The sequence below is a fragment of the Arvicanthis niloticus genome, chromosome 24, assembly GCF_011762505.2.
Source record: "Arvicanthis niloticus isolate mArvNil1 chromosome 24, mArvNil1.pat.X, whole genome shotgun sequence".
NCBI classification, from domain to species: Eukaryota; Metazoa; Chordata; class Mammalia; order Rodentia; family Muridae; genus Arvicanthis; species Arvicanthis niloticus.
The window spans coordinates 41,172,829-41,195,180 of record NC_133432.1 but is presented as its reverse complement, the minus strand read 5'-3'; the positions used below and the strand labels follow the sequence as shown (position 1 = coordinate 41,195,180).

The 22,352-nt window shown below is 43.8% G+C and overlaps 1 protein-coding gene across 7 annotated transcripts in view; it reads left to right on the top strand.

Annotated features, from left to right (window-relative positions):
* Uspl1 (ubiquitin specific peptidase like 1) overlaps window positions 1–18,794 on the top strand; it is a 31,652-nt gene extending 12,858 nt beyond the window's left edge. For 5 of the 7 annotated variants that reach the window (XM_076923870.1, XM_076923869.1, XM_076923873.1 and 2 more), the window contains 5 exons: window positions 3,154–3,267; window positions 5,740–5,869; window positions 8,354–8,479; window positions 13,985–14,142; window positions 16,814–18,794. In XM_076923870.1, the coding sequence (XP_076779985.1) occupies window positions 3,154–3,267; window positions 5,740–5,869; window positions 8,354–8,479; window positions 13,985–14,142; window positions 16,814–18,654 (2,369 nt within the window). In that variant the 3' untranslated portion in view covers window positions 18,655–18,794. The remainder of the gene's footprint in view (window positions 1–3,153; window positions 3,268–5,739; window positions 5,870–8,353; window positions 8,480–13,984; window positions 14,143–16,813) is intronic. The other 2 variants (XM_076923874.1, XM_076923875.1) reach the window with 1 other exon arrangement.
* The last annotated feature ends 3,558 nt before the right edge of the window (window positions 18,795–22,352 follow it).

Below are 22,352 nucleotides of genomic sequence, written 5' to 3'. Positions count from 1 at the left end.
CTCAGAACCCATACAGTAGAAGCAGAAGAAAGTCTCTGATGAAACATGGAGTCTGCATCCAGCCCACTCCCCAAGTTTATGTGAATGAAGGAATGAGTAGTAGAAACATCAGTACAGTCCCCTCAGTGTCTATGGAAGCTTAGCCCCTAGATGTCCTGCAGATAGCAGGGTCCTCGGAGAGGGACAGCATAATGCTTGCATAATACCAGTGCACATTGTCCCATATACTTTATATTTTAGTGAACTGAGGGTTGATCTACTTAGGCCTGTTGCCCATGTTAAAACACACAACTTTATTCTACTCTGTGAGGCTGAGATCCGTCCCAGAACTTTGCATATGCTAAGCCCATCCTGTGAATTTTAAATAATCTCTAGAATACTTATTCCTAATGCAATGTAGATGTTATGCAAGTACTGATGATAGTGTGTAGGTAATACAGATAAGGAGGTTTGCTTGTTTAGTACAGGTGCTGTTTTTCTCTTGTGTTTTCTTTCAGTCTGTGGTTGGTTGGGAATAGGATGTTGGAACCTGCTGGTATGAAGGCCAATTGTCTTTACTCGCCTGTAAATGGGCAGTGTTAGTACTATTCCAGCAATGTAGAAGATTCCTTCCAATCCATGCGGTCTCTGGAATGTTTTCACACTGAAATTCTTGCTGTGTATAAAATGGTCTTCAGACTTGCCTTGTGTCTCTCAGAATTGGAAGAGATTGGTCTGTTGTCTCTGTGTACATACTTTTTTTTTTCATTTCCTTCACCTTTCTGTGAAATACCTGTTTGTTCTATTGACTATCATGTTCTTATTTGGGTGCATATTTTTATATCCTTCTTGCTCTTTTATGTCTGATACATATGGCTGGCTCTTCTCTGTTTGCAGCTGGTATTTTTACTTTAAGAATATTTCATTACAGCCGGGCATTGGTGGTACACACCTTTAATGCCAGCACTTGGGAGACAGAGGCAGGTGGATTTCTGAGTTCCAGGCCAGCCCCGTCTACAGAGTGAGTTCCAGGACAGCCAGGGCTACACAGAGAAACCCTGTCTCGAAAAACGAAAAATAAACAAAAACAAAACAAAAAAGAATATTTTATTACATTTATTCATTTAATTTGTTAGTTATTTTGTGTGTGTGTGTGTGTCTGTCTGACTGACTGACTGTCTCAAAATAACTTGCATCTGTCTATTCTCTTGCAGAGGTCTGTTCTCTCCACCATGTGAGACCCTAGGGTCAAACTCAGGTCAAAAGTTTGATTGCTAGTTCCTTTACCCTCTGAGCCATTGTGCTGACCCTTTTTTACTTAAAGGATGTCTTGATTACAAGGAAATATTTCTCTTTCCTTTAGAATCTAGGAATGCTCGTGACTTTTTAAGAACACTGTCCTTTTCTTCATTTAGAAAGTCCTTCACTGTTCTTTGAGAAGTCATAGTTTACTTTCTAGCATTGAAATCCTTTTTATACATTTTTAAAGTGACATTTGTGTGTGCATGCATGCATGTGGAGGCCATTTGTGTGTGCATGCATGCATGCGTGCGTGCGTGTGGAGGCCGGAGAGTACCTTATAGGAGTTGGTCTCCCCTTTCCTCCTGTGATCCTAGGAACTGAGCTCAGGGCTCAGCCTATAAGGCTTCACCTTCTCAGCTTGCTGGCCCTGGTACTGAAATTGATTATTGTGTGTGGCATGAGGTCACATTCACGTTTTCAGACACTTTTGCCACTTTTGTCTGCAACTAGCATTGTGTGTCCGTGCTTCTTTTCAGTTTTGTGTGATCACTTGGTCTCTCCCTGCACCCACAGTTAGATTATGCCTGGTGAAGTCTTGAATCTGTCAAGGCAAGGCTCCTCACCTTTTTTGAAATTTTTCCAAAGTCTCTACTGTGTGTTTTTGCCTGACTTTGCTTGTGCTTAGGTTTGTTTGGTTTTGTTTTGACTTCGCATTGTTGCAAGCTTTCTTTGCTGAGTATCATAGGTGTTTGTTTGCTAACGTACTAAATTGTGTAATGGGGGACTGGGGCCATTTGTGTAGCCCCCCTGCATTGCTTCCCTGTTGTGTTTGCCATTATGGGTTGTATCATGACCACAGCCACGTAGCTTTTGAATACCTTGCAGATTAGTATCCTAGGGGGGTACTGATGTGCATTTAAGGGTTTTACTGAGTAGCTTTTTGGAAAGAATGGTTAAAATAGCTTCTTAGGGCTGAGGAGCTGCACAGCAGCGTGGAGCATTGGCTGCTCCTGCAGGGTTCAGTTTCCAACACTCACCGTGGTGGTTCTCTTCCGCCTGTCATTCCTGTGTCATTTCCATAATTCCCAGGGTTCTAACACCCTTCCTCTCTAGTCTTCACTTACCTGCACACATGTGATGGACATATATGCAATGAAGAACACATATATGGATAAATCTTTAAGAATTAAAAAAATATGCTGTTCTTCTTATTACATGAAAGAGTATATCTCAGATTCCTTAACCACCTTTGGGTATAAATATGATTTTGTTAGATCATTTGTGTCAGTTTTGAGTTTAAGACTGGGGTTTTTTTTTGCATCAGTCTTCTTTATAAGACCCTTGAGCAGATAGGGTGACAGCTCATTGATTTGAGAAGAGCAAAATTTGATGTTAGAGTTCTAATTTTTTACTTTTAGTTTATATTAGCTATCCACACAGTATTTCGAGCTTTTCTAATCTTGTTAACTATGCGTGGGCTTCATTATTCTGTATGGTATGCTCTTCTTCCTTCTTCCCCCTACCCCCCATACTTTCAAGGAACAGGTAACACAAGTCTTGACTAATGTTCATTCTTACGTATGTTCTTCGATTAAAATACTTGAAGCAAAGTGTTAGGAAGCCACAGGATTGTTTCCAAAGTCAGACTGGAATGCCAAACACCCAGTATTCTAACATGTATATATTACTACATCTGTTGTTTTTATTCTTAAACTGAAATTTCATCTAGGTAGTAAGGGCAAATGGTACTTTGCCAGTGACAGGTGTCAACAGAGTATATGGCATATCACAGGAGAGGCAGAATAAGAAATGTGTTTTGCTTTTTGTCTCTGCAAAATGTACTGATAAACTTTGACTCTTAGAACTATCTCAGTATTTTTTGGAAAGATGTACTGATGAGAAATGATGTTTTGTTTTGTTTTTTTCTTTAAGGTGAAGATTGTAAAAAATTGACATCAGAAATATTTACAGACATAGATACCTGTTTGAATAAAGTTAGAGATGAAATTTTTGCTAAACTTCAACCTAAGCTTAGATGCACATTAGGTAAGTGGTTGTACAGCTTGACTGTACCACATAAAGAGATGCATTGCTTTGCTGATTGGGATCTGATCTTTTCGAGGAGGGTGGACTCTGGGTAGTTTTCTTAGGAATCTGCCACTGGCTAGGTCACTGTTAGCCATACCTGTTCTGATTAAGTGTGTGTGCTGGTGTACACTTGAGCTCCCAAAGCCAAGTGAACGTGTTGAACTTTGAAACCAAATTTACGCTACAACACAGGCTAAATTGTGGTATGTTAGGACATCATGTGCATGTTACCAGAATTGTTAGGGCCCAAGCCTGGCCCTGGGACTCCTGACGGACTGGGCTCAGCCACTGGTGTTCAGTAAGCCATTTAGACAGGGAATTGTGAGACGCCAAGGAGAGATGTTTGTTCATTATGGCCCATGTTCAGAAGAGGAATAAAATAAGGTGGTCCAGTGACCCTAAGGCCAAGTTCACCCTCAGGGTCCTGTCATGAGTTTTAGATTTTATTAGAGGGCAGGACAACCTCCCTCTCATCCATCCTTGTTTGGGCTTGAGTTTGACCTGCAGGGTGGGCTAGCAAGTTGTCATATGATGTGAAATCTCTTCCCTGGGACACCAGCTTCTGTCTGTCAGACACCAGAGTTCAGCCTTTCCCTTCCCTAGCACAAGATTCCTGAGGAGTTCCAATTCTGGAAACCATGGTTTCAGTGTTCTGATAGCAGGAAGGGAGGGGGTGTGTGCCTCTTTAGGATGTCTTTATTCTACCATCCAGGCTCTCTTTGTCCCTTATAAAGGAGCACGGGGTGGATTTGCTCTTTCCACTGAATTGGTAATCTGGCTTATGGGAGCAGAGTGAGGCAAGAACCAGTCTCTGTCCAGGTCTCTCCAAGGTTTATAGTATTACGAAAAGGAAAACTGGTATTTTGTACCTTTGTTTGGTTTTCCTACAAGGTGAGGTCCTACTGATTGCCCACTTTTCTTTGAACTCAAGAATCTTTTGCCTAGGCCCCTGAAGTAGCTGGACTTAAAAAAGTGTGCTGCACGTAAGCCTAGAAGACAGAGATTGACATCAGTAGTTCTCCACATTATAAAATATGTATTAGAAGCCAAGTGTAGTGTCATATGCCTTTAATCCTAGCACTTGGGAGGCAGATGCCAGTGGATCTCTGCAAGTTCAAGACCAGCCTGGTCTACAGAGTGAATTCAGGACAGCCATGGCAATACTGTGAGACCTTGGCTCAAAATAAAAATGATATGTATGTGGTCTGAAGATTTTCTGCCATTACTGTGAATTATGACTGTTTGCCTTCTTAGTTGCTATTAGTTACAGCAGAGTTGGAATTTAAAGTCTAGTGACTTAATCACAAATGTCCACAACCTATGCAGTTGTCATTTCTGGAGGCCGATTTCTATCTTTCTTTGTAAGAAAGACATTGTTCTGACATTTGTATATAAAAATAGCAGTGGCTGGATGTGATGGTGCACATCTTTAATCCTAGAATTTGGGAAGCAGAGGAAGGTGGATCTCTGTGATTTCAAGGCTAGCCTGGTCTCCATAGTGAGTTCCAGGACAACTAGGGCTACTTAGTGAGACCTGGTCTCCCCACCTCCCGAAGTAAAAATATACATATGGGAATATATCACAAAGAACTATTAAAATAGCCTTTGTAATTGCAGGTGTTGGCAGTTTAGGTAACGAAACGAATCTATTTTCTGGTCCTGCTATCACAACAGTTTCTGGCCATGTTTTAGACAACTGTATATACAGTTCCAGGATAAGAACAGCACCCTGAGAATGAGGTCTAGGACACACTGTCTCCTGCGCTTGTAAGCTCCCCTGAGGATGAGAAGGAAAGGAACCAGATGAAGTGGTGCTGTCAGGATGTGCTCGTCAATAAACTGCCTTCTTGAAAGGCACCGTTCATGATGGTACCATCTTTGTTTTAAGGACAGCAAAATGTCTATCATTTCTAGTTTTAAAGTGGCAGCAGTTTAATTCAGGGATGGACTAACAGTTGAGATGAATGGGGAGGTTCAGAATTGATCCTTTACTCTTGTATATCAAACCTGTTCCTCTGTAGAGTTGAAGGTCCAGACAGAAGTGGTGTTTTAATGCTTATGACCAATTCTGACGTGATTCTCTAATATTTTCACTGACATTTTGTTTGTATTTCCATAGTTTTGGTTGTAATTTAACAATGTTACAGTTCTGAGGACTTTCTCCCGAGAAGGACAATATGGGTCTCCTACATGGCATTCTTGCCTTATGTTTTTAGAACATGTCAGAAATAAGAGACTAGCATGGGAACTGAGTTTATGCTGGCGTGTTTGCACATGCAATCAGTCTTCCTTCAGGTCCATCCTGACTGACTGACTCTGTTGGGCTGTGTTCACACATAGGAAACGTGGTAGGAGATTGGGCCATCTGGGTTTCTTTTGTCCTTGTCGGTTCTGATGCTAATTGTTCCTTTCCCCTTTTCTCTTTTGCAGGTGACATGGAAAGTCCTGTGTTTGCACTCCCTGTACTGTTAAAGCTTGAGCCCCATGTTGAAAACCTCTTTACATATTCTTTTTCTTGGAATTTTGAATGTTCCCATTGTGGACACCAGTACCAAAACAGGTCAGTTTTGTTTGTTAATGGATTCTTTGTGCAGGTCAGTTTTGTTTGTTAATGGATTCTTTTCAACAGTGTACTTTAACAGATTTTTCACATACAGTATACTGTGTCTCAACTTCACCCTTGCTTACATTCCACCCCCTTGGAGATGAGGTTGCATTATAGCTCAGGGAGAATTGCTGTCTAGACGCACAGGTTGGTCAAGCCTCAGGATCCAGATGGCAGAGGTAGATGCGTCATATATCACCATTTCTTGGACCCCCACATACTACATTTTATTTTTTTCTAAGAGAGTGCCTGGCTGAGTAGCTGCAGCTGACCTCAGATTTGCTACCTTCTTGCCTCAGCCTTCTGAGTTCTGAAAATATGGATCATAGCAATGTGCACTTCTCAAACTTTCTCACCAGTGAGGTTAATGGTTTGCACCACAAGAGGCTAGAGTCAACTTGTTGCTCTAAATTAGCTTTAAAAAAAAAAATTATGGCGTCAAGAATGGCTAAAAGGAGTTGGAAGTTAGGAAGAGATAAGAATAGCACCCTTCACTCTCTGGAAGGTTCTTACCTAGGCATCTGAAGGCCTTGGCAGTGTTTTGCTTGCCCTGTTAGAGACGAGCTTTTGTTTGTTTGTTTTAGGCCTCCATCATGGCCCTGCACTTAGTGTATGGTGGCTTTCTGGTTCAGGAGAGCCGTCAGAGAGGGTGGGGACTTGTCTCACGTGCCCTCTGCTGAGGCTGGCTGGGAAAGCTGCTGGCTGGCAGTTAAAAGATGGCCTTCCTTGCCAGTCATTGCTCAGAGTGTGAGAGCAGGAATCAGTCTTCCCACTGCAGCTCACCTAGCAGCAAGCCTCGACAGGTAGCAGGTAGAATGATGAGGGGTGTTCTGTAGTGAGTCATCTTTTCAGTGGGATCTGAGTCTGGGAGAGTGCTGTAGAGGACGAGGCTACAAAGCTGTTCTAAACTGCTGGGAAATGGTGTGGATTCACACTAGGACTGAAGTGCCACTCCCAGGCTACTATTCATTTGTACAGGGGGTCAGGTTTTCTGCACATAGTCAGTAGGAGAATCAGGAGACCTCTAGCGTTGTTTCTTGCCTCTGTGGCTCCCTGTGCTAAACTCCCTCATCACTACGTGTGTTTTTAATAACAAACAGGGCTGATGATTAGAATCGGCTTAATTACAGCTTTTCTAGAATTCACAGGCTAGTGGTTTGACAGCTTCTCGTTGAGTGTCGTGTGTGTCAGGGGTCACCTAGCCACTGGGAGTGATTTCTGTTGTGGCAATTCAGATGACTAGCTGCTTAGGAAAGTAGTTATGAGTCACTTACTGGTGAGGCCAGTGACTCAGCACTCTGATCTTTAGGCAGAGGTCTCTGCACGTAAGAAGGTAAGTGGACTCTAGCAGTGTTCCCTGGATCTCAGAAAGCGCTCTAGGGGAAGCCCGCAGCTATTTCGGTTTGCATCTTGTCTTTATTCTTTAAAATCTGAAACTTCTTTAATCTTTCATTCTAAAAATAAAAGCAATTTCAGAGTCAAAGCTAAGATGGGGTGGCCTTTAATCAGTGTACATTGGGGTCACAACTACTGGCTTCTTTCTTCTCTCACAGAAGCTTTTCAACTAGTCCTTTCATTTTAGTGCCTCTGGGTTTTGTGCCAGTATAAGGACTTTTATTATGTTCAGTAGTTTTTTTGTTTTGGTTTGTTTTGGTTTTTTGGTGAGGATAAAAAAGCCTGGCCTATGGAGGTTGGTGGTCTTGATTCAGACCCAATTTGTCTGTGCCTTGTACAAAGGCCAGAGCACTTGACACCTGAGAGTTGGGTGGCAGGGGGGTGTAATATGATACTTGCTTTAATTAAAATATTTTTATTAGAGTTGTTGCAACTAAGATTTAGTACATTTGGTTGAAGATTATTGAAGATAGTCTTTAACTATGCCGTCAGGTATTCAGACTAAGGTGAATTCCTTACTGGAATGGCCTGTGAAAAAGAAGCGTTTTCCAAGTGATTTTTTTTTTTCCTAGCAGATGAAAACTTTAAGTTTGTATCTGTTTAAAAATAGCACTCTCCTTGTTGTCAGTGATGCTTAGCCACTTTGCATCATAACACTGATAAGTTGGGCAGCCTGAGTGTAGCAATGGTTCACCCAGGGCCTCTGATGGCTCCTCACTGGGTAGCTGGCAGTACACTGGCTGAGGCAACTGGGGACTGATTCAGCAATGTGCTAAGTAGAGACCAGGAGTGGCCCTGAATATCCATTGTGCACAGAAGGGCCTCAGTAGTCATTCTCTGGAGCATTAATGGTGGGAAACTCTACTGGTCACCCTTTTGTGCTTCTCAGTCAGTGTGGAGAGTCTCCAGTTTCTCTTCTTTTGCTGGGGAGGGTCTCACTGTGCTAATACTGCCCTGGGAGACAAACATGAGTACACAGTTGAATGTGTTAAATTAACTCAAGTGAATACGGCTGATGGATTCAAATTGTGCCTGTTTTTTTAGGTGTGTGAAGAGTCTGGTCACCTTTACAAATGTTGTTCCTGAGTGGCATCCACTCAATGCTGCCCATTTTGGTCCATGTAACAGTTGCAACAGTAAATCACAAATAAGAAAAATGGTGTTGGAAAGGTGAGTTTAAATTTACTTAGACATTTTTAGGAGACAGTGAAGATGCACGTACAGTTTCTCATGTCTTGGAAAGGGAAGTAGTGGGCACAGCTTACCTTTCAGAAGTTTTAGTGAACACATACTTAGGATCACCAATTGCTTACCACTGTAAGGACTTTAAGAGTGGGCTAGCTGTGCCAGCTGAAGCCCACAGTAGGCTGCTTGGTCTGTCTCTTGTAGTATTTCTCTCATCCTGTTCCCTCCCCCATTTGGTGTATTTTTATTTTATGTGTATTTGTGTTTTGCCTGCATGTATGTTTGTATGAGGGTGTTGGAAGCCTGGAACTGGAGTTATAGACAGGTGTGAGCTGCCATGTGGGTGCTGGGAACTCAGTCCAGGTTCTCAGCCGGAACAGTAAGTTCTCTTAACTGCTGAGGTATCTATCTGTCCAGCTCTCCACCTGTATGTCTTAATGTCTGTCTTCTCCCAGATAGCAGCTTGCTGATACTTCATTGTCTTACAAGCGTCCTGCTGCTGTTGTTGTCATTCTAAGCTTCTTGCTGCCCGCCTAGGGTAGGCTCAGAGTTGCCATCCCTCTGTCTACTTGGCAAGCGCTGGTTCAGCTGTTTGTCTGTTTGCTGTAGGACTGGGGCCGCTGAGTATGTACCTGCTGAAGTGTTTATAAAAAGATAAAGAGATAAAGAGAGTGTGTTCTGTGGGTGTGTGGAGAGGTATGGGGAAGGGGATGTCTCAGCACGCCCATGTAGAGGCATCTTTTCCTGTGAGGGACCAGCCACACACCGGTATAGTATAGAATAGAGTTTATTGAGGGCATGGGGAGGGGAGCCAGGAGGGTAGTAGAGGCAGAGAGAGAGAGAAAGAGAGAGAGGGAAAGGGGGAGAGGGGGAGAGGGAGGCAGAGGCAGAAAAGTAAAGGCTGGCCATGACCGCGTGGGGGAGGAGGGGACAGAGAGACAAGAGGGTAAGAGTAAGAGATTAAGAGAGTAAGAGAGAGAGGAGGGGGCAAGCAGCCCCTTTTATAGTGGACAGGCCTACCTGGTGGTTGCCAGTTAACTGTGGAGGTGGAGTTTAGACAGAATACTAACACGTGACCCCGTCTGCTCAGCTGCTTTTATTATGTTCTTGCACTGTGAGTCTAACCGAGAACTTAGTGTTGATCTCCCTTTGTCGTTTCCCTCTGGTTAGATAGTGTGCACAGTAATAGAAGGTTTTGCTTTCCATTTGCTTTGTTCGCTGAATGGTTTAAATGTTTAATCCTCCTGACATGCAGATGCTTCAGGTCTGTGGATCCACCCCACACTGGGCTCTTTGAACTAGAAACTTTGCTGCTGACCTCCGTCCTTCCCTTCAGTGTCCTTTCTGTAGCTCTTCTCTGGGCCTGCTACCAAGGCGTGTTCTCCAGACACGACCTCAGCGCCTGGCCCTGGCCTCTCCCCACAGTCACAGCGTCTGTAGCATGTAGAAACTGACTCTTGGAGACTGTGGACAGAGAGCTCTCCACACTATGCCTGCCTGTCGTGTGGCACTCAAGTCACTGTCCTGCGCTCTGCTGTGCTGGCTAAAGCCTCTGTCTTTCAGGCTTGTTCCCATCTGCGTCAGCTGTTAACTTGTTTTGTCCTTCCCTGCCTCCTGACTCTCAGCATGTGAGTGAGGTGCTGCCTTATCCACAAGTCTAGTGTGCTTGGCTGCCTGGGCCCAGGGTTTGAGATCTGAGTGTCAGGGCTTCTCTTCTTCAGTACTGAGACAGGAAAAGGCAGCTGCATGGCTGGTTGTTGTCCTGCACACACCTGTGCGATTGCCTGAGCAGCTTGGTGTTTATAAATACAGCTGACAACTCTGCTTTCTCTCAAGGTTGGGGGATTGAAGATCGGCTAGATTTTATGATGTTGATCTGCTAATTGACAGCATTGCAACATAAACATTTTAATTATATAAAGTAGTTGCTTTTGCTTACATAAAAGATTCATGTTCTGATCAGCAAGTGTTTCCATTAGATACAACTGTTTTTGTTTTTTTTTTATTTAAAATGTGTTTTAAATTTCAGTGGACTTGTCAATAAGCCAATTTTATAATTTGGCCATTTCCTATTTTCATCAAAAGTAAATTGAATTTATGTAAAATTATACTTAAAATTTAAATGACAAGGTATCTGTATAAAACTCTTAAGAGTTTTTACTCTGAAATTAATACAACTTGACTTGTTGGTATTTAGTAGAACTTAGAAACAAGTTTAGTGTAGATTTTAGGGATAATGTAAGAGAAAAGGTATCAGGTGGGTGTGGTGGAGCATGCTTTACCCAGTACCTAGAAAGCAGAGGTGGGCAGAACTTGGGAATTAAGACTAGTTTGGTCTTCGTAGTGAGTTCCAGACCAGCCAGCATAGTTAGGTAGGTGGATGATGGATCTATCATGAGACGCTAAAAAAATAAATTCATTATGAGGCTGTGAGTAATTCAACTATATATCATTCTAAGAGCTCACAACCTTCTGAGCTCCCCCAGGGCCTTGTCTCAGATTACCACATGTGTAAAGCATACCACTGAGACAATCTAGTGGTAAGTCATGCCTACTGCATCCAACCCCACCACTTCTCTGTAAGGGAGTTGTTTAGGAATTGTACTGTGAGGGTGATGATGTGGGCACTGACTGCCTAGAGTCAGCTTTGAGTTATTGAAATGGGCCTACAGTGCTTGCCACAGTCTCAGGAGGTCATACACAGTGCAGGCTGGCATTTGAAAAGATTATTATATTTTAACTTCAGTTTTAGCAGCTTTTTAGTGTTCTGCTTTCCTATTGTTTTTGTTGTGTTTCAAGATAGTCTCATTATATCGTCTAGGCTAGCCTTGGAACATAAAGTCCCTTGGCCTCGAACTCTGAGGGCTGAGATAGTGAGTGAATGCCATTGTATGAGGCACTAGCAGTGAGTGCTGGTTGTTGTTGTTTGCTTTGTTTTTGTTTCTGGAAATTTGGTTTTGCTTGAGACAGGGTATGGGATCTCTTTGTAGTCCTGGCTGGCGAAACAGGGTTTTGTTTTGTAGCTTAGGCTGGCCTGAAATTGTGTATGTAACTTAGGCTGGCCTCAGTCTCAAGATCCACCCATCTTGGCCTCCAGAATTCTGGGACTAGAAGAAGCACAGCCTCATGTGACCCAAGATTCTGTTTCTCAATTGAAGTCTATTGCTTGGTAGAAAATGCTTTACAACTCCTTGAATTGTCTCCAGAGAACAGTTGTATCCCTCTGTGGGACAGTTGGGCTTTCTGAAGATGTGTTTCTTTATCATAGCTCATGATACTGTTCTAATCATTTGACTTGCAGCTGATATGACTTAGGCCTTTTATTTCTTATCAGAAAGATTGGAAATGACACATGAAGGCTATGACTTACAAATGTTTATAGACCTTTTTTCCTGAAACTGATTATAACTAGTAAAATTTATGATTGTTAAATTTCTATTGTCTAAGACTTATTAGAGAAGCTTTAATGAAAATCAAGTTGATGATCCAGCTCTTAGTGTGAGGTGTAGCTGCCCCTGGTGGGTAGAGATTGATAGTTCTGCAGTCTGTAGGTTGCTGTGGGAATATTCTCAGTGCTTGTCCTGAGGTGCATCCTTCTGAGAGAAGAGCAGCTCTCTGAGTTAGCCCGATGCAGGTGAGTTTTAGCTCCATATCTTTTGTTGACTCTAGTTGCAAGTCTGTTAGTCCATTCTGTATCCCATGGTTGAGGCAAAGCCTAAACCAGCTCTCTGCAAGTCTGAGCAGCCTTGGAGTCAGGGTTAGGAAGAAACCTGGGGACAAGCTGAGGTTTGGGGAAGAAAAATACTGAGCCTTGTAGGAGATAGAGTCCAGCAGCCCAAGAGCAGTGAGTGAGGAGTGGAGGACTACACATTGTGCCACTGTTTGTAACTTGTGCGTTTTTAAAAACAAACTCTGCCTATTGAAATACGCCAGCAGAGGAGGCCATCAAGACAGTGGATATGTAAAGCACAGGGAGTTGGAATTTGTCTTTTAGAACTTCCCTAATTGTGGAGATAGACTGGGTGAGGGCAGAGCTCAGCACCACAGCCTGTTTAGCACCTGTGAGGCCCAGGAATAGGAGGACATTCTGAGCGGTCGCCTGTGTGGCTGAAATGAGCTGAAACCTTGAAATGAACTTCAAGATTGTCCAGCGTGAGCCTTTCCATTAGGCCCTGGAGAACTGAGGTGTACCGGTCAACTCGGCACAGGGGCTTGCATAGCAGCTACTTTAGACGCTGTGGAGTCTGCTCATTCTCCTTGCCTGTGAGCATCACTGCAGCTCAGACTGCAGGTGGAGTTAGTTCATATTGACTCTTTACTTTGACTCGTTTACCAGCGACTGCTTTAGAAGCCTTAGAATATATAACAAGAGTGAGGGCTGACAGGTGCTCTTCATGTAGTGTGTGATTTATTCTTGCTCATGTGTAGTTCCTAAACTTTCATGTGCACTCACAGGAAGGTAAGAAACTGAGATTTCTAGTATAGACTCATGAGCTTTTAGGTAAGTAGATGTCACTTGTGTGAGGCCCAGAAAGCTAAATACAAGACTTTGGTATTCAAATATCTTATTAGTAATGGAAAGGCCATAGCCTAAGGCCTGCCTGTCCAGCTGTGAGAATGTGTCCAGCTATGTTTTACTGTGGATCACTGAGAGACAGATATGTCATATCCTAACAGTTGGAAGTGTGTATACTTTGCTGGCACATTTTATGAACAGTAACATCTTGGAATTGGTAAATTAAGTCAGATTTTAAAAACCAGGACAAAGAATGTGGTGATATAAACAGTTTATAGGACTTAATTACTGTTTAATAATAAATTGACATGGTGTAATTTACAGATCACTTCCTGTCAGTCTGAATAATCTTACTGTCTGGACATTGAAACGAGTTCATTTTCAACTGAATAAATTTTGATAAGCTAACTAAGTTTTGACATCTGTTTAAATATTAGGAGAAGGATAACCACCATTTCTTAAACCCCAAGAGCTTAGTTATTAGAGGCCTATCTGTAGGTTTGTTTCTAGTTTGACATGGTACTGTAATAGTGAAATATATTTTTGAAATTATGAGCATCTCATAGTTTATAATAAATCTACTAGTGCATTTTATTTATTAAGTTTTTCTTAAGTGAAAATTTGAACTTAATGGGTCCTCTTAATTTCTTAAGATGAGTTCAGTGTCGGAATATCGTAGGAATAGCTTAGGCTTAAGGTTTGCTCTTACTTTTCCCACCTAACAGAAATGATTGATGTGGACACTGATACCAGAGGAGACCCTCAAGGACTGGGCTTCTCTCTTCAGGGCCTGCAGCACAGTTCTTTAAGGGTCTTCGTCACTCCTGTTGCACAGTGGCTCCTAGCTGCTGGTCATCGTCTCAAAGGCTTTAGTGTCACACACTCCTTAGAGTGAATTTCCCCTTTCTGATTAAGGCACACAGCTGGAGGTGCCGTGTCGTGAAATCGGTCTGACTTCTGCCTCCTTTCCCCAGAGCGTCGCCCATACTCATGCTGCACTTCGTGGAAGGCTTACCAAGGAGGGACCTGCAGCACTATGCCTTTCAGTTTGCGGGTAGTCTTTATCAAGTCACGTCGGTAATACAGTACCAAGCCAACAACCATTTTATAACGTGGATTTTACATGCTGATGGTAAGTGTCTAATGCTCTCTTTTATGACACTGAGCATGAGGAATAGAGCCTTGTGGATTTTGCTTTGGTTAAAGACAGACTTCATCTGGACTTTTTATTCCCCTTTCTCCTGTTTTCTTACTTTTGCCTTTACTTTTGCCCACTTTTGCCCACTCCTGTTCCTCTTAAACATGGTGTTTCAGGTGTCCTTCCTGACTCTGTGCTGTGTGTCTGTAGGGTTTATGTATTTACTTTTTTTGTTGTTGTATTTCTTAGCATCATTTGTTTTTGTAGACACTTTCTTACTGTGCTTCCCAGCCTGGGTTTTTTGTTTGTTTGTTTTTTCCTACATACCTTCTATGCAAGACTGGAGGATTAACTGTTGTTAAGTCAACAAGCCTACAATAGTATAGACATGTGTGCCTGCGCTACATTAGTTGTGCAGAACTGGTTTTCTTTGTGACACTTTTGCCTGTATATAATGTGCTTTGACTGTGTTTATCCTACCCATGACCCCAACACTTACCTCGCTTTTCACCTCTTGCTGCTCATGGTCCACTTCACTAGTAGTATTTTAATCTTGTTTTAATTTTTTGTCTTTAAGGGGTTAAAATCTGTTGGACCTTAGACCTCTATTTGTCCTTAGTCACTAATGTGATACCTTAGAAATTGACTAGTAGGTACATATCATCTAAAGTGATCTGAAGCCCAGCTGCAGAAAGGACTTTCTCCTTTCCTAACCTCCCTGCTTCTCAGAATTATCTCTAATGGGACCTTACAGTTTTAAGGGAAAGTGTTTATTTTTCCATATTTTTTATTGGTTATTTTATTTACATTTCAAATGTTATCTCCCTTCTCAATTTTCCCTCCCCAAGCCCTTATCTCCTCCCCCAACCCCTACCTCTATGAGGGTGCTCCACCACCCACCACCCACTCCCACCTCAGGTCCCTAGCCATTCCCCTATACTAGGTCATGGAACCTCCACAGGACTAAGGGCCATCCTGTGCTCCCCCCCATATGTACTCTGTGGTTGGTAGTTTAGTCCCTGGGAGCTTTGGGGGTTCTGGTTGGTTATTGTTCTTCTGAAGGGGTTGCAGTCCCCTCAGCTCCTTCAGTCCTTGCCCTAATCCCTCCATTGGGGCCCCCACGCTTAGTTCGATGTATGGCTGCGTGCATCTGCATCTGTATTGGTCGGGCTCTAGCAGAGCCTCTCGAGGGACAGCTATGATATGGGTGTTGTTTTGAAGGTGTCTCTAAGAATACTGTAATACTGTGAGACAGTGCTGTGGGTTGCGATATCTCCACTGCTTGCTGTAACCATGATGTCTAAACTGGGGACAGACAATGTTTATGCAGTGGGCATGATAATACTTGGCACCATGCTTCCTCAGTTCAGCACATCTGACACCATAGACAGAGCTGTCTGTCTGCTTTGCCACAGTTCCCATGTTCATTATTGAGAAGCTATTGTTTATTCAGACTTGTAGTTGAGCTTTTCTCAAATTCTCATGTGGCATAAATAAAATGTAAGTAAATCTAAGACTCCACCTTCCTTGAGTCCCTGCTGTCTGTGAGCATCAGGCCATTGTTTTTCCAGGGTGGTTTTTGTTGGCTTAATTTTTTCTTTATTGTAACAAAATGGACATAGTATAATTTCTCCATTTCAACATTTTAAGCTTATAGTTTATTGCCATTCACTACATATACAGTCATCACCAGCATCTGTATCTAGAGCTATCGTTACTCAAAACAAACTGCTCAGTAGACATCAGGTCCCCTCCCTGGCTGTTCGAGCCATTGTCCTACCTTGTGTCTCTCAGCCCCTCATGCAGGTGGAACCAGGGCTTTGCCTTTTTGTGTTCAACTTATTTCATTTAGCACATTTTCAAGGTTTTGTGTGCCAAGCTTCCTTCCTTTCTGACTCTGAGTAATGGCCCCCATTGATCTGTTGGGACACTGGTGGGCAGTTGCTTCTGAGTGTGTACTCAGAATAGAGTCATTTGCTCTCCATGACTAGATTATTTCTGAGCCATTTTATATTTCCACCAGTAATACACGGGATTCCAATTTTTTTTACCCCCTTCCAGAATCTGTTATTTCCTTTTTTCTTAAAGCTGTCCTTCTAGGATGTCCCTCTCTTCTTCTCCTTCTTCTTTCCCTTCTCCTCCTCTTCCTTAAGCTATCTTTCTAAGGTGTCCCCTTTTTCTTCTTCTGTGTAAGCTATTTTTCCAAGGTATCTCCTTTTCTTCTTTTAGGGAATAGTTTAATCTACTTCCTTCCTCCTCCTGCTCTGTGCTATAGTCCACTTCCTGTGACCCTTACACTACACACCTAACACGTCCTTGAAACTATGCAAACAGAAAGGACCGCCAAGTGACCATGCTGCTGGATGACAGCCCGAGGCTGCTCTCACAGTGTTGCGGTGTGTGATCTGTAGACTCCTCCTTCGCCATACACATTGAATCCTCCTCTTCTGAATTGAAATTAGACAGATTTTGTTGTGAGGCGATGTGTATTTAATAAAGAATGTAAACTAGCCAGCAGATTACAACTTTTGTGATCAGAAGGAAAGGCATGTGACTGAGGACAGACTTGCCAGTGCTCCCTTCGTGGTGCTGAGTGACACAGCAGCTGGGAAGGAAGAATGGTGTCAGGAATGTCTAACCTGTAGCTGTGTTTCTTGTTTACCAGGGAGTTGGCTGGAGTGTGATGACTTAAAGGGTCCGTGTGCTAAAAGGCACGTGACCTGTGAAGTGCCAGCATCAGAGACACATATCGTTATTTGGGAAAGAAAATCCCAGGTGCCAGTTGAAGAAGCTGCCTGCCTTCCATGCATGAAGCCACATGTGCAGCCTGTGTCAGGTGAGGAGCAGCCGACTTGCCCAGCCCTGGGTTCTCTGGCTGGGACAGCCACCTCAGAACCCTCAGTTGCTCATCCCACACCAATGGCAGGCACTCCTCAGACTCCTCCAGAAATTCAAGCTGGAGCTCATGGAGATAGTGTACTTTCAGGAACAAAAGGCTTGGTCAACAGCATTTTACCCTCAGCACTTGAAGAGACCATCCAGGAAACTGCCTCTGTTCCTCAGATTGACTCCAAAGATTGCCTGTTGGAAGACAAACCTGTGGCAGGAAGTGCAGGACTTGTAAGAGTACTTGCTTTTCAGCCCCAGGACTCCCTGGGGTCTTCCTTGTTGTCTAACCTGTGTGAAGGAAAACTAGTTGCCCCATGTGTGGATTCCAGTTTCCCAGCCCAAGCTGTGAGCACAGACCTGCAGGCAACACCGTCTCAGGCAGGGGACACTGTGGTTCCTAAACCTGTGACTGATGCCCCTGTTGCTGTTCTTGTTCAGGAATTGAAGTCCATGGCAACTGAGGAGGACTCTCAGATACAGTTGCTGCCACTGAAAACTGAGAAGTTAAACCTTGAACAACCTGGTAAATCTCAGGCATCTAATTTGAGAAAAAGAGAAAGCACAGCGACTTCTAAAACGGTAGCAGCCAGGTCAGCACAGAATCAGCCTCGGAAAGACGACCAGAAGAAAGCCTTCGTGGGAAGTTGGGTGAAGGGGCTGTTGAGCAGGGGTGGCGCGTTTATGCCACCCTGTGTTTTGGCTCAGAGTAGAGCAGTAACTGACCTACAGCCCTCTGTTAAAGGAGCCAATAATTTTGATGGCTTTAAAACGAAAAGTATAAACCACAGATCTAAAAGGAAGTCCAGGAAAGCTAAGCCTGTGGAGGAGCTGTCTCCAGGGAGCAGCTCCCCACCGTCGGGCAGCATGGCTGCTGGGAACGCCGCCTCAGCCCGGTTGAAGGAGCAGGAAGGCTCACGTCCAGCTCTCCTCAGCCACAGATCCCCCAGTGATGAAAGCGCCATCTCTCCAGCAAGCCATGGAGATGCAGCTGAAGATCAGGTTCATAAGCTTCGGCTCAAACTTCTTAAAAAATTAAAGGCAAAAAAGAAGAAACTAGCCGCTCTCATGTCTTCCCCGCACCGTGGAACACCTGTAAGTGACCATTCAGAGCCTGCATCCTATTGTGGGTCTCCAAATGACTCTGAGTCCATAGAAGACCTGTTCAAAGAACTACAGTATCAAATTGACCTTGCAGACAGGTCTGGGTGCAGCTCTGCTCCTGATGGCACCTCATGTAACAGCCAGAGTCATGAGGAGATTTTAGCAGAGTTGCTGTCACCTACAGCCCTGTCAGAGCCCTCAGAAAGTGGGGAGCTTGAGTTGAGGTACTTGGAAATGGGAGACAGCACCCCAACATCAGTACCTAGTGACTTTAGTGCTGTTTCCCAGAACACATGTCTGAAGCAGGATCATAATTACTGCAGCCCTGAGAAAAACCAATGTGAAGTTAATCTGCATTCAGCCATAGACAGTGCCTGTATAAGAACCTTGAGCTTAGGGAGTCCCATGAAGACTGATATTCTTGATGACTTTTTTTCCGCTTCAGCACTGAATTCTTTAACAGATGACACATTAGACATACCTCATTTTGATGACTCTCTGTTTGAGAATTGCTGAGTGCATGCTGTGTTTCCTTTCATACCGACCACTGCTGCTAGGAGGCTGTGACTTGTCCTTAGTGTTGGCTGAAGTGCACGGCCTTGTGTTCTAGCCACGGGGAAACTGGGAACTACTGCAAATTAAAGTCCTCAGCCGAGTTTTTGTTTCCTTTTGTGATTGTGGTGCGGTACATGAAGCATGGTACGGTTCTGCCGTTGATGTGTGGAGTCTGGGGAGATGCCTCAGGTGCTAAAGGATGCACAGCAAGTGTGACAGAGTTCAGTTCCCAGAACCATTGTAAGCAGGCAGGCGTGGAGTGCCAGGAGCTTACTGACTAGCCAGACCAAGCAGATCAGCTCCAGTTATATTGGAGACTCTGTCTCCAGGAATGAGGTGGAGTGGACTTAGGAGGATATCACCACCGGTTCTGACCCGCAGAAAGGAGCGACGCGACACGAGATTCTTCCCAACACAGTTTACTCAGGAACCTTTTTACAATATCTCTCTGGAAGCCCCAGATCCCAGTTCCACTTTCCCTTTTATCCCCATGCCTGGTCACTCAGAGCCTGCCACGTGGGCGCACACGTCAAACGGCCTGATTTTGCGTGGCAGCGAGTCTGCACAGTAGTTCTGCGGACATGGCTCTGACTGGGTTGTGTGAGGAAGTCAGGCGGCATTCATAAGCTTAGGTGCCATTTTAGCTGGCCGCCACACCCACTCCCCACAGGAGGACACCCAATACTGTCCTGTCCTGGCCTCTAAACCATGCACACACATACACACAAACACATTAAGTACCTTTTAGTATTTAAGACTCAGCCTTCTGTGAGTCTGGTGGCACTATGTTGACACAAAGCTAGTGAAGTGTTATATTAGGGCGGGATACACCTGTGGGTAGCATTCACGCGTGTGTGGATCCCCAGCTGACTTTTGAGTCCTTCTCCATTACTCTCCACTGTCTTGATTGAGACAAGCTCTCACTGACCTTGCTGCTCACTGGCTCCGACTTTTCTGTCTAGCCAGCTTGCACATCATCTCCCCAGGTCTGAAAAAACTACTTTGCTTGAAAAAACTTCTTTTAAAATAGGGTCTCATGGAGAGCCCAGGCTGGCCTTGAACTCATCGTAGTAGCCCAGACTGACCTAGAACTACTGATTCCTCTGATCCTCCTACAATCTGAGTTCAGGGTTACGATTGGAGCCAACATACCTATTCCATTGTGCCCATAACAAATGCACTAATCAAAATAATCTTGATAGTTTTGCTATGGTTAATTGTGCTGCCACAGTTATACTTGGTAAATTTTGCACAGATCCAAGTTTTATTTGGGTAGGGGGATTGTATGAAGATTGGTGGTTTAGGGTGAAAAGATCATCGATTCTGATGGCATGATCAGCTTTTAATTTTTGCCAGCACTAAGTAGGAAGTGCTTGGAGTCCTCATCAAGGGGAACCAGCCTGAGCTGGTTCTGTTTACATTTCTGTGATTACTATCAAGATGGGACATTTGCTCTGTCAATGGTCAGTTGAATTTCTGTATGGAAATGCTTGCCCAGCCTTTACTAGTAAGTACCAAGCCCTGTGTGTGAGCCTGGGATGAAACAGGAAAGTGAAAACCTTGCACTTCGTGAGGAGCTTCCACACATGGTGATATGTTTGGTGGCTGTAGGAAATACCTTCAGTTGATTGATGTTAGATGGTTTTGGCAGTCAAGGTATATCAGCTCTGTAGAAAATACCTTATTACTACTTTTAGAGAAAACCCAGGCTTGTGCTTTTTTTTTTTTTCTTTTTTGAGCCTTATTTATTCTTACTTAATATTGATTCAGTGTTTATTAACATTGGACTCATGGTCATCAGTCCTATAACTTGGGCCTGAACAAAACTTCTGGGACACTAATTTTTTTTTTTTTATTTTAAGTGTACGGCTCTTCAAACTGCCTTGCTTAGAAACACTGTATAGAACGCAGCACTGCTTGGGGCCAAAACACTAACTATTGCCGTGATAAAAAACGAAAACTCAGTTACAGTGTAAAGCTGAAATGGGAAGGTGGGATGGGATGTTGATTCCTGAACTCAGCCGAGAATGTGTGTCTTGAGCTGCTCAAGTTTTTTACCATTACGCTGAGCGCATGACCATGGACAGCCTTACGAATGTTGGTTTTTAGGGATAACCTTTACAGACACTTGGTCCCCAGCTGATGGTAGTAGCATGGGGGAAGGACATGGGACTTCAGGAGGAAGTGGACCCCTTCTGTGGGCCTTGGGCTTTTAGAGCCTGCCAGCATTTCCTGGCCACTCTGCTTCCTAACTAAATACAGCATGACCACGGCCTCAGGTTCCTGCTTCCATGCTTGCCTGCTGTGCTGAGACTACATGCCTTCCAGATGTGAGCCAAAATAAACGTGTCTTTAAATTGCTTTTTATCAGGTGTCTGGGTATGTGCATACAGTTAACCGAAATTCCACTTCTTGGGATCCAGCCTCCTCTTCTGGCTTCTGTACATTACACTCACATGCATACACCCATCTCCTCCTGAAGGAGGGATGTAGGTCCTTGTGCTCACAAAAAAGCACTAGGACAACCAGGAACGTTAAACATGTCTCTACAAAGGGAGAGATGTATAAACCCGGAAGCCTTGGGACTGGAGGTAGTTAATAACCGCCATGATGTGTGTATGGCCAGGCCACACCTGGCTCTCCCATGCCCTTATCTTGAGCCTGTTTGTTACAGTCCATCTACAGCACTGTCCACCCCAGCTCCTTACAAACATTGTTTAGACTGAGCCTGCTTCCTTACTGATGTGTAGAACCCATCTTTATGGAAAATATCATGTGTACTTTACAAGAGTTCAATGCAGACATGTCTTAAGCTTTGTGGGGCACACGGGATTGGTGGGTTCATTATCACCAGGAAACGTTTCCAAATTGTGCCGTGTTTAAATACACCTAAATGCTCTGGAGTCAGACCCTGGAACTAACACTGGCTACTGAGTCCTGGTGAGCTGGATTTCCTTTTTCCTTTCCCTGGACCGACACGCTGCTGGCCATGGTATTTGCAGAGACCTTACATCCACACTGTTTTTACTTTTAAGCAAAACAAACAAACCCTAACCAAACAGTGAAAACTGGCTCAGGTCCCATGAGTGCTGTCACCTAAGGAAGCCAGAAAGGAAGGGATGCAAATCTGTATCTGCTGATGTAAATCTCCACAGAAGTCACTGAAAGGGTCACTCACTCCACAGTGTAACAAGGACACATTGTGTTAAGCCATCAAGACAGCTGTTACTGTCTCAAATCTTCTTAACTGTTTTAGTTGGGAAGGGAAAGATCCGACTGGCTTCTTTTTATTCTATTCAGATTTTCGTGTTACCTTAAAACCTTTCATATTAGTTACTTTCCCATACCTAAAGGACCAGGACATTAAATCCGCTGGGCAGGCAGATGCCCCTTCCCTGGGACCTGCTTTACCTTCCTACAGTCAGGAAACTCCAGTACTTAATATGTAATGGAGCCAGAACTACCTTCACAGATCGGGTGGCTTTTCACAAAGACGTCTTGAATGACATTGAAGACACAACGAACCGAGCCTGATTGGCTGGAATGTTTGCAACCTTGGGTGCGCTCTCCTCTCAGCCCTGAGCCTATATCACACACCAAACCACTTTACAGTCTCATTTATAAAAGGCAGTTCTTTAAGAACAATCGGTAAAGTAGCT